This window comes from Siphateles boraxobius, unplaced genomic scaffold, assembly GCF_051911475.1.
Source record: "Siphateles boraxobius isolate OS27281-9 unplaced genomic scaffold, OSU_SipBor_1 5, whole genome shotgun sequence".
Taxonomy (NCBI): Eukaryota; Metazoa; Chordata; class Actinopteri; order Cypriniformes; family Leuciscidae; genus Siphateles; species Siphateles boraxobius.
In genome coordinates, this window is record NW_027509141.1 from 3,119,701 (window position 1) to 3,132,271 (window position 12,571).

General features: G+C 39.3%; 1 protein-coding gene across 4 annotated transcripts in view; it reads right to left on the reverse strand.

The window, feature by feature from the left end:
* lrp1aa (low density lipoprotein receptor-related protein 1Aa) overlaps window positions 1–12,304 on the reverse strand; it is a 264,759-nt gene extending 252,455 nt beyond the window's left edge. For 2 of the 4 annotated variants that reach the window (XM_077204508.1, XM_077204507.1), the window contains exon 1: window positions 11,908–12,304. In XM_077204508.1, coding sequence (XP_077060623.1) covers window positions 11,908–12,004 — 97 coding nt within the window. In that variant the 5' untranslated portion in view covers window positions 12,005–12,304. The remainder of the gene's footprint in view (window positions 1–11,907) is intronic. The other 2 variants (XM_077204510.1, XM_077204509.1) reach the window with 1 other exon arrangement.
* Between the last annotated feature and the right edge of the window lie 267 nt (window positions 12,305–12,571).

Here is a 12,571-nt window from a genome sequence, read left to right on the forward strand (position 1 = left end):
TGTCTGTTTCAGGTCACCCAGTAAAGGTTACCCTGCATCCAAGCAGAGGATGAGCAAGTGGGTAGTCGAGGCTATCTCACTTGCTTATGAAGTGGCTGGTCAGCCTTCACCTTTGGCTGTCCCGGCCCATTCTACCAGGAGCATGGCTGCCTCAAAGGCTTTATTATCGGCCGTTTCTCTTCATGACATCTGTGATGCAGCAGGCTGGTCCTCACTGCATACATTTGTTAGATTTGTTAGACACTCCGGGGTCTAGGGTGCTTGCTTCTTAGTATGCGCAATGACTTCACACAGAACAGGCATTTGCTATTATGGTGTCGTGGGGATAGTGTTTCCACAGCGTCTCAACACAGCTCGAGTTCCCTTGAAAGGGAATGTCTCAGGTTACGTATGTAACCCTGGTTCCCTGAAGAGGGAACAGAGGGAACGAGATGCTGCGTTGCACAGCCATACTCCCTGCATGCCTGTGATCGACTTGCTTCGACCTATCAGAAGCTAGCACGGTCTGTTTTCAGGTGTGCTTTATAGTTTCCTGGTCAATGACATCACCCGCCTATGACGTCTCGTCTCTCCATTGGACTGATTATACACGTGCTTCACGACGCAATCACGCAGGGGCATTCCCAAAGCATCTCGATGCAGCGTCTCGTTCCCTCTTCAGGGAACCAGGGTTACATACGTAACCTGAGACGTTCTTCAGTGTCGAAGACCGTCATGCCAGAAGGTGCAAATAATCTTCACTTGAAGTAAAATACCCATTGATGCTCAACAATAAGGGTGGGCGGCATGACCAACATCCTTTAAAAAGGCAAGAGTCATTTGAAATTGACATTATCTATGCTGGAAATTATGATAGGGCATATTTGTCAGTTCAATTCTACATTAATGCTATATTATATGGTTTATTTAACTTATTACATTTCAGTAGAATTTGGCTTAAGTGTTATTATTTAAGATCATCACTGAAAATTACCAATATGAGCAGCTAGTTAATATTGAGTGTTTATTTTCAGCCCTCCCATCATTTCCTTCCAGCGATCAGTCCATCTCTGCAGAAACAAATTCATTTTATTTAGCTCTGTCCCTTTTAGTACTGGGCAGATGAATAGTCATGATACATTCACAATGATTTTGCAATATAAAATGAAGTAACATTTAATGTGCTTTTATTAGGGCATAAAGTTTGCCAAAGATCATTAGATTAGATGTTTATAGATTAAACACAGTTGTTTCATTTGACTTTCTCTTTAATCATAGTCCATCTGTTTGATTGATTCAAAGCTGCTCATTTTCATTGCAATGGCTTTTTTATGTCTGAAAAAGATTATTTAAAACCATTTAAGAACAAAGACATTAATATGGTGATATATTGAACTTCGTCAAAGAGCTGAAATATATAAAAATATCTTGATTGAGGGTACGGCCTTAGTGGCAAGCTAGGGGTATTTTTTCTGACAGTATACAGATAATAATTTTAATAATAATTTGCTGAAGTAAATAAAGCAATGCAATACACATTCAATACACACTGTTGTGAGCCAAAAGTATTCAACATATATGTTTTAACATGAGACTGATGTAATCACTTTCTGACCTTGTCTGGGCAATGTTACATACAATCTTTGAATTTCATTGTCATGACCACATAACATTTTGAATGATATGCACAAGGATATCAGAAAGTTAGTGTTTACATGGAGCAGACTCCTAAAAAAACATATAACTGAAAAGCCGCCAAGAAAAGTAGTCCTACCTCAAAATGAAAGATTTCTGCTTTCAAATTTCTGCTTTTAAACATACCAGAATGCTGTCAGAAATTACATTTAAATTATTTTCAGTGGACAAATTTATGCTAAACGCTGTTGATAGTGCCTAACTTTTATTGAAAACCTGAAAAATAGTTGTAATACAAACAATCTGGTGTTACATATACTATATGGGCTCTTATTTTAAATGTTCAGTACTTTCCAGTAATAAATACAGCCCATAAAGGGAACAGAAGATTGTAAATGACATGCAAGTGTCTTTATTTTAAGATTTCCCTGCATTTCCCGCTGAATATGTTTGAATTCAATTTCATGGCTTGTTAACTTTGACTCTAGATTGGGAAATGTAAGTATTCCTTCTAAGTTATTTAAATTTGTATCTTTTTGTAAATGTAATACATTAATTTAGTACAATTAATTATATATATTAAAATAATTGTTTACTAATGACCTGATTTTCCTACCACTGGAGAACCACCATCATGTTTTTGTGAGTGTAATGTCAGCGCAGAACCAGCTGCTACAACAGGAAACACATCATGCCAAACCACACTGAACAACAGCAGGCTTTGCACAGGACGCTTTCTTGCCCTCAAAAGCAGCTTGACGAAGAGCAACAGAATGGAAGAGAATGCAGACGTCTCAAGAATTCTCAAAGTTTAAAACGGTCTTAGTAAATATGAAAGTATAAATTGGAGCTGTGATGCAGAAACACATTATTTTCCCCATATTCTCCATTGTTGCGGCTCCTCTCTTCTCAGTCTGTCAGTAACGCTCTGTTTAGTTCCTGTCTCTATGAAGCTCCTCTTTCTGAAAAGCACACTGTTCTCCGATTGGTCGGCTGGATCCGTGTGTTGTGATTGGTCAAATGGTTCGAGCGTGTTTGGGAAATGTCCCGCCCCTTACCATAAACTGCCAATTTCAAAACACTACTAATTCAACCAGGCCCCGCCCCTTTATTCTGTGCATAAATTATTTAAATGAGGAATATTGTGACGTGTTCGTTCCCAGAAGAAAACTCAAGATACAATGGAGGCGTTTTAGGGAGTTCAGAAACAGTGACACTGATATAGAGAATAAATGGAGCTTTTTCATGATCAAACAGCAACATTACACACTAAAGAAATATATATCAACATGTGAAATAAAAAAGAATAGGTCCTCCTTAAATGTTATGTGTTAGTGCAAAAAAATATTAGCAATGTGGTTCCTGATGTTTTTATGTCTGTATTAAATTAGGTTAGGTTTAGAATCAAGGAGACCTATAATACCCGTTTTATCTAATATTATATCTGTTTACTAAGTACTGTAAAGCAAGTAAGTTCAAACTCCTTAAAACATTCTTGATAAACTTCTTATTTGTAAATGTTCCACTATAAAGGTAAAAGTCATTTGAAATTGCCTGAGTCGTGACAGATTGCTCAGGTAGATGGTTATTGAATGCTATTGATTTGTTCAAGTCACTCATATAATTTACTATTTGTGAAAAGGAAATTGTGCATCCATAACAGGTCAGGGTTTTCAGTTTTAAAATTTTTACAAACGTTTACCAAACTTAAAATCCACTGTATAAACACTGTAGAGTCTGAGACTTATTTAGTGAGGTACTGTATATAAAGGCTGTCTCAAACACATTTAGACAGTCTAGTCTAGTCAAGTATGACAACTATTCACTGGCAGCAGACTTCACACAAAACACTTTAAACCTTCAAATTGTGAGGTTTCTGTACTGGATATTCTTTTAGTTTAATGGCATACATTTGAATGATTAAGTCCATTACCTAATATCACATTTTAAATATAACATGATTTCATGGTGCTGGGGGGGCTAACATTCTCATTTTCGGGAACATTCGTAACAATTTCGTAACATTCTCATTTAACCATTGTATGTGGGGTGGGTGTGAACAAATGTACTTTTTAAGACCAATGATATTTAACCCAATCACTTTTACCGTCTCTAATTCACCGTTACATCACTTGCCCACCGTGGCAGGAGTCAGATTTAATTCATCACGTTATGAGAGTGACAGACAAGACGATGGCTGAAGATTTGGTTACAAAGCGCAATGTAAAATCGCCTATTTGGCAATATTTTGGATTTAAACCCAATGCAAATGGGTAACCTACAAATAATTAGTTGTGTTTTTCTAGTTGTTGAGCGTCCCTGAATTGAAACTAAATCTAAAGCGAAAGTAAATATATTTTCTCATACATTTTCTCATCCCCTACCACAAAACGCTCACTCTTTCTGGATGCGCTTAAATCCGCAGTAAAGGTGCAGTCGCATTTACTGTTCCTCTGCCTGTCAATTCAATATGAATTTGCACATTTTGGAGTTTAACATGAGGGAGAAAAGTTCTTCAAACAGATTTCGCGCATGTTCAAGTTGGTCAATTGAATTTGCCGTTGGCTCCAACAGAAAGCTGCTTGGTTTGAAAGTGTCTTCTTGTACATTGCTACGCTATTGGCAATGGACTTTTTTTGCTCACAAAATTTCTCTAATGTGACTGCACTTTAAGGACACTTTCCTGTCACATAGCCACACACTTCAATAAGCTGACAGAACACAGGTTAAGGTGCTCTAAACATGCCATAATGGGCAAACATCTAGCTGTGTCAATTGGTTATATATGCTTAAGCCATTTTTGACTTTACTCCAATAAAGGAAAGCGGGTTCATGCATTTACAAGACCACACTGAATAATCGGGTTAAGAACGTGCATGCAAATGCACTGTCACTGCACCAACAAATCCGATTCTCAAACTCTTCAACGTTTACGTCTCACTGAAAGAAACTTCCCTCGGCTCTTCCTTCAGTCCTGTTTTCCTCTATGTGAGCCTGCTGGCGGCCGAGCGAGCGTCTGAGTAATGTGACAGCTATGGCCCTGTGAGCTCAATGTTTCCAGCCCTGCGAGCTCCAAGAACAGCTCTGTTGTCATGAACACTGGCAAAACAGTCTTCACCCTCACTAACACGTTAAAGATGGCAAACATTGTCTATGGGCTGAGATGGTCAGTGCTCAAGTGTCTTGCTAATTTTTTAAGGAATACAAACATCTTAAACCAGTTTAAGCTGTGATAGCGGTTTTGCTCCAGCAGTCTGGCAAACACCAGGCAGGAGCCATAGAACGAGGACACGTAGAAGTAGTTCACCAGGATTACTACACACATGCTCTGGCAAAAGACCTTCACAGAATCAATGTTAGTGAGAGGTAAACTGGTTTGCTGCTCTTAGTTGGTCTCCCAGCGTAATCGGACTGGTCTGTTGGCTGGTTTAAAGAGATTTGGGGCATTTTTCAACTGGTCTGACAGGGAGACGAACTGACTAGGCAGCTAAACACTGACTTGGCCAAAGCCAGGAGACAAGCTTATGGCCTCTATACTTAAAGCAAAATCGAAGAAAGAACTGCCGTGACATCATTTTGAGCAAAATCAGGCCAAAAATGAAGTTCATTTTGGGAGTTCGAAACAGCATGCCAAAGCAAAATATCCAGAAAACTTTGCTACGACTAGTAGACACCTTTGTACTACCATTGATCCGTGGCAATTATGTAATTGGTTGGTGTGTGCAGAGGCTCCGCCTTCTTTCACATGCAAGATCTTTTTTCTGGTTCATTTCTACTATTCACAATATGAACACACTGGATAGCTGCTTTATAGTATAAAATGAGGTTGTACGTGAAACGAGACACTGACACTGTTTTTTTATGTTACATACAGTAAAGCTGCTTGATTTTAAGCAATCTATTGTATAAAGTGCTATAAATAAACATGATTGCTTTACTAGAGTGCCGAATTGCAGAGCTCGTGCAAATCCACGTTGCTATGTTCAGATGCATTTCTTATGCTATATTTAAAAAATGCTGTTTTCTCATTTTATTGCATTTCTCATTTTGTCGCTAACAGTATATCACTGCTCGTGTATTTCACTCTTCGTGTAGGGGGAAAAATTACGTTTGAAATACCTTGTATGACAAAGTTCCAACCTTGTATGACTTATTTTATCAGAGGAAGATAAAAGAAGATATTTTAAAGAATGTTTGTGCAACTCTCACTTTCATGCACAAGTATGGGAACCCATAAAATATATGTTTTTCTGATAATTTTGTAGTGCTTTTTGGAGTTTGACAGCCCCTGGTCACTGCTGCTGTTGTTATATGGAAAAGATCAAAGTGAACATTCTTCCAAATTTTATCCTTTTAAGTTTCTGCGGAAGAAAAACAGTCCTACAAATTGAGTAAGTGATGAGAGATTTTCCATTTTGGACAAGCCTTAAACCTTTAGAACAAACAAGGCAGCCCAATCACAAACCGAAACAAATTACCTAGTAGTGCTGGGCGGTATACCGGTTCATACTGAAAACCGGTGTATATTTTTGTTATGATATTCATTTTGAATATACTGCCATACCGATTTATTTAATTACACAACGTTCGGAACGAACGTTACGCTGCGCCGGGCGACACTGTTTCAGACGGAACCCTTTACCATGTTGCACTTCTAAGCAGCGACTGCGAGGCGAGGGTAAACAGCAGTGCTCTGGTGTTACGTTACAGGGAAGATGGATGCTGCAGAACTATGGCGTTATTTTCCTGTCAAATGTCGAGAGCGCATTATTGTAGCGCGAAAGTACATTAATATAATGCGAGAGCGCGAATCTCTCTGCTCGCGCGCGGAATATAATGTTCCGCACTCTCAGATACACGCTGCTCTGGTTAGAATAGGTCTATTTTCTCTAGGTCTATCTTCTCTCGCTCAGAGAATCCTGCACTTAAAACGTGTTCAGTGCAATCGAAAATTTCTCCTCTTCCCCAGCTGACAATTTTAGGTTATAAGAACGTTTTCATAACATTCCCATTAAGTTATAAAAACGTTAACGTTATTACTGAATGTTCTAGGAACATTCAAAACGTCCAGTTTTTTAGACGTTCTTATAACGTTATTTCTTGGTTATAAAAACTTTATTCAAAACGTTATAAGAACGTTCTATTCTCCCGTTATATAAACGTTGTATTAACGTTCTTGCTTGGTTATAAGAACATCATTCAAACGTCTTAGGAATGTGCAATTCTCCCGTTATATAAATGTTGTATTAACGTTATTTCCTGGTTATAAGAACATTATTAGAACGTTAAGAAATAACAATTTTAGGTTATACTGGGCGCTATTCTATTCTACAATATTCACTAATGACAGTAAAATAGACCATCCTAAGTCAATTTACTGCAGTAACTCCTCTCTCAACCAGTAGAAAATGCTTTGAACACCTGATTATGCATGAAAAAAAAAAACGTCATAAACCGGAAAACCGGCATAATTTTGAAAAAAAACCGTGATATAAATTTTTGGTCAAACCGCCCAGCACTATTACCTAGTTAAGATCATTCAGGGTGTACTCACACTAGCCAGTTTGAACCGTGCCCGAGTGCGTTTGACCACCAAAGCGCGGTTGGTTTGACTAGTGTGAGTGCTCCGAACCGTGCCCGGGCGCGGCTCGATTAGCCGGCCCTGTCCCGCTTGGAAGAGGTGGGCCAGAGCACGGTTCAGTTGGACTCGGGCGCGGTTCGCATGCAGTGTGAGCGCTAACCGTGCTAGAGCACGGAACAGGACGCGTGATGTACGGGAACTGTAGTCCGTAATCAAAGCTGCAAAGTCCTTGCTGCACTTCAGCTGGTAACTTTACCTTGCAAACCTCCTCATACGAGCAGCACGATTACGTGAAAATTTTCGCGCAGCTAAGGCGACACATCTGTTTAATAACAGGCTGTGAGAGGGCTGTGGACCAGCGTGGACCAAACGACACAAAATTATCCAAAAAGAAAACAGAGCGATGGACTCCATTGTGTTCAGAGAGCGCTGCTCTTCTTGTTTATCCCGAAACCGTCGCACCATAATGACGTAAGCGTGCTCCGGCACGAATGCTGAAACCCTATGTGAGTGCAGGCCAGAGGGGGAGTAGGGAGGGGGGACAATCGTACTCGGGCCCGGTTCATGGCAACCGTGCCTAGTGTGAGTACACCCTAAAGCACAAGCATATCAAGCAACATTATCCACATGGCCAAGGGGGTGGATGGATAAAACAGGGGGAAGAGCAGCTCAGTATTTCTCCTGTCATCTTACTTTAGCTCAACTTCCTAAAATACTCCATGTTACTTCCTTTCTGTCTTTGATATTTCAAATTTCTGGGAAAGTTGACGCAAGTTTCTCCACCAAACATCTTGGTCAAAACAAATTGAGAGGATATACACCCTCCTTTCCACCCTCTCCTCATGCATACTTCCAAACAAATGACCTTTCCCTATCCAGATGTGTTTCACAGTTGAGTGAAGGAGACGTGAGGTTGGGGGTGGGGAACACACTCGTCCGACTCAACTGTTTATTTCCGTCTCTCTCTGTCTTTCCTGTGCTATACAGTACGTATCTCATATCTCTTTAGCTATCCTTAAGAGTTCCCCATCAGTTCAAACTCTTGAAATGTCAAACCCTCAGGGGGTAGGTTACCTGTCAGGAAATATAAATACATTGGCTGCACACAATACTGGCTGAATGGACTCAAGGTGAAGTTTGTTCAACCCAAGCACAACAGTAAAATTGTGTCTTTATCTACTCACTTGGTCGTTTTCTCACACAAAACTCACAGAAATGGCTTCCGAATATTTGGAACAGGAATCAGGACATGGGTTGTATGGACCACTTTTAAGGTTTTAGTTGCCATTCATTGTAATTATAATACAAAAAGCCATACAAGGTTGGATCTACATGAGTGTGAGTAAAGGCCAGTTCACATCAAGCACATCCACCAAGAATCCACAGCACAACTATAATGATAATGACACAGAACTGTATCATTGGAATCACGTTCAGAGTGTTTTTTCCATTTGATAAAAACAATAAACAAAAAAAAAAAGATTAAAGTCCGCATGTAGTCAATAATTTTATCCCATAAAATTCATCTTTAATAAAAAAAAAGACATTAAAAGTTTTTACCAGTGAAAAAAATTTCTTCATGCCTTAAAATAGCTTGAATGTAACTCTTCACCCTTGCTTCATTTATTATACATGGATACATAAATATGCAAATTGGTCTCCGCCTCCACTCAATCACACAAGCTCAGAATACCTAATCAACTCTCTCAACTTTACTATAGTAAACGCTACATGATGCCAAGTGGAAATACTGGTTTAATTCAGCCATAGGCCTATATGTTTGAAAGGAACTGATTCTAAAGAAGTGGAAGACTGAATTATACAGGCTCGTCTACAAGTCAATGATTCAGAATAGTAATGCGTTTTATGTATCGCTCTCTACCATGTCGGACACATAACGGTAATTAATATGATTAGCCTTTTAAAATTGCTTGACTACGTTATCAAACAGCTATTAATGTGATGCTAATGTTACAAAACCATATTCCCGTTCGCCATCTCAGAGTCCAACAGCTGCCTTCTGAAAATCAGTATCCTTAGAAACGACTTTGAACAACTCAGAACATCAGTGGAGAAAAGCATATAGTTCATCATAACATAATATCGTCATAACATCGTAATATACACATATACATAATTCACAAGCTATATTGCTAAATGTACCCGATTTTATATCAATAGAAAAATATACTGGGATAACCTGGCTTCTCTTGAAACTTCACTGCTTCAGCGCAGTTAATGATATGCTAAAGACCACCCGCACGTTGACCTGATTGGTAGTTTGTGACGTCAGAAGCGTGGTTAGTCTTGAAGCATGTTAAAAATAGACATACCTGTATAAAAAACATTAAAATCTTGATTTTCCCCACAGGGGGTCTTAACAACCAATCAGAATCCATCCGACTTTAAAAGGCTTGAGCATTTAAAGAGGCAGACTACGAAACTGCAGTGCTCACCTATACTAAACAAAGTTATCGTCCATTAGTGTGGATGCCAATATAGTTATCATTATAGTTATCATCAGAACTGTCATTTTTGGGTGAACTCTCCCTTTAGTCTCTTCTTATTTACAACAAAATACAACCACTATAAAGTCACATTGGTCAGGATAAACTTAGCGGTTCTGGTGGACCTGAGAGCATGGCCTATATAATTGCAAAATATACATAAAACAATTTTAATAAGAGCAACTGTACTGTACACTAAATTGTTGAAATTACCAAGTATGTGCAATTTCTGCACCGTCACCACTAACATCACCAAGTGTAACTGAAAAAAATAACTGTTTTCAAAAAGGTCCCCATCTGCTAAGACTCAAATAGATAGTTCTGCCCCAAACTCATGGTTGAGCCAATGCTGGTGTTGTTGAGCGGTTCAGGATGTTTAGACAGTCTTACAGACTCACAGTGTTGCACTTTTCAGAGGACTCTAGCTACGCATGGCTTTCTTATAGTTGCACATTAAACTGGGATATAGTATTTTACCATTGCACACTCCAACTTCACCCAAATGCCAAACTTTTGCAATCTGTTTATTATCTAAGGCTGTTAACAGATTTTAAACCTGACACATGGGGAAATTAACACTTACGACCAAGTAAGCATGGTGACAATTGATCATCATCATGTCATCTCAGTGCATTCTGTGTGTAGGACCATATTCTGGCAAAAGAAAAGGTATTATACAGTAATTCCTGGTTTTATGTAAAGAGGTTGCTTTAAGGGATTCGGCAGTGAGTGTCACCTCAAAAGACCCAGGAGAAAACAGCAACCTTCTGTGTGGTTCTCTGATAGGGGCCCCTTAATTAACACCATTGATGAGCTCAGCGACAGACAGAACTGAACATGAAGTCTTTCAGCTCACTCAGAATGCATATTCTATACTGCGGTAAAAGCCATTGTGAGAAAATTATGGGTTATTATCATAGCAATTTAAACTGCACACTGCAGCCTGTGAGAAACATGGAAATAAAACAGAATTGTGAATGCTTTAGGTTTACGCAAAGAAATAAACTACTGTTATCCATTCTTAAGGACAAGGCCATGTAATCAACCATGTATGTATAGGTTAGTATAAATTCAATCTGTCAAAACCTGCCTTGATGCGTCCTCCATGTCAAAATAATTTATAAAGTGTGTTATTTTTTTGTTAAAGTAAAGTTTTTTTTTTTTAGTAAAAAGTAAAGTATTCCTTTTGTTTCAGGGACAGTATGTAGTAATTATCAGGAGCTTTATATAGAAACTGAGAAGTTTGTTCAACATCCTCATTTACAGAGCTAAGCAAACAAGTGTGTATTTGTTTCCAGAGATATGGATGTACTTGCACACAAAGCAGTTTACTTATTATATGACTTGTTGCACACACACACACACACACACACACACACACACACACACACACACACACACACACACACACACACACACACACACACACACACAATATACAATACAGTATGTTGACTTCAGTCCAGGATCTACAACACTGAATACACCTTGACAAGATGACAGTGTGATTCAGTGAATTCTAGATTATTCCTGTCCAGATCACAAAGCATAAGACTTGAAGCTCATTTGATTGCTCAATGCACTTCAACTTAGATCTTCATTACACACTGCATGCATGCAAAAAATAATAAGCAAAAGACAGACTGCAAAGCTTTCAGTGAAGGCCCTGCTGGACTGCAGATGTATACAGCCTACTCATGAGAGGTGTTCTGATTCAACACAACACCACTGAACAAACAATCTCCTTCATTCAAGGAGGACTGGACCTCTACAAAACTCACAACAATCCAACTGAAATCCAATCCTATTCGCATCTCTAAATTGTCAGTAACATGCATGTTGTTTGGTGCAACACGCAAAGCTGATGTGTAAAAGTTGCATGTGTCGTGTTGTATTCTGGGCATGTGCGCTGTGATGGTTCATCCACAGATTATCAATGCATCTGCACTCCTGAGTTGGTTATGTGATGCATGCACTGAAGGTAAACCGTTATCTAATGCATTATAAGACCTTACACATAACCAGTCCTTTATTTCTACGTGGAGACATTTTATATTCTGCTCAGATAGCAATAGAAACTGTGCATCAACGCATCAAAGAATGGCCGTATTGATTTGACGGACTAATGCATGGCAACAGTTGCTGAATTGTGGGTGTTGTGTGATGATACATGTACCAAATGAAAAGCCATCCTCATCCACTCACCATCTATTGCCCTTGCAGGAAGCACCACCTCCAAACTGTGTAAAACCCCCAAAAAGAACAATCCGACAAGCAGCCTGCCAGCTGCGAAGGGCAACATTATATTTCACAGAAGAAAATCCAGAAACAAAATAGCAAATAAAATGCAAAAGCAAGGTCCGATGATCCACTGAAGCTGCAGTCTGATCACGGCTGATGCGCCTCTCCAAATGCGCACACTGGCGCAAGGCTTCTTTTGGCACACACGATTCACGTATTCCTTGAATGCATGGCACAACCTATGGATGATATATGTCTGATTCTTGGCATCACCATGGAGACCGTGCGTTCAGAGCATTCCTTTGTTCAGGATGACAGCCAGCGCTCCGCTCGGTGCCAATGACACCTCAGTCTGAATGTGAGCCCGATTCGCTCTGTTGCTGCTGGTAACACAGATTGGGCGAAATGTGTGGTCCAATCCTGAACTAGTGATGTTCGACTCCTGAACCGGTTCACTTTTCCATGAGATGCGATTCGGAGATCAATTGGTTCAAGAAATCCTACTTGTCTGGGATTTGAGACTGTAGGGGAAATATTAGCTATATTCATGATGAATACATTATTCACATGTAGCCTATATAGCCTATGTAGCCTATACATTCGCATTGCCCAAATCTTTGTGTTATTG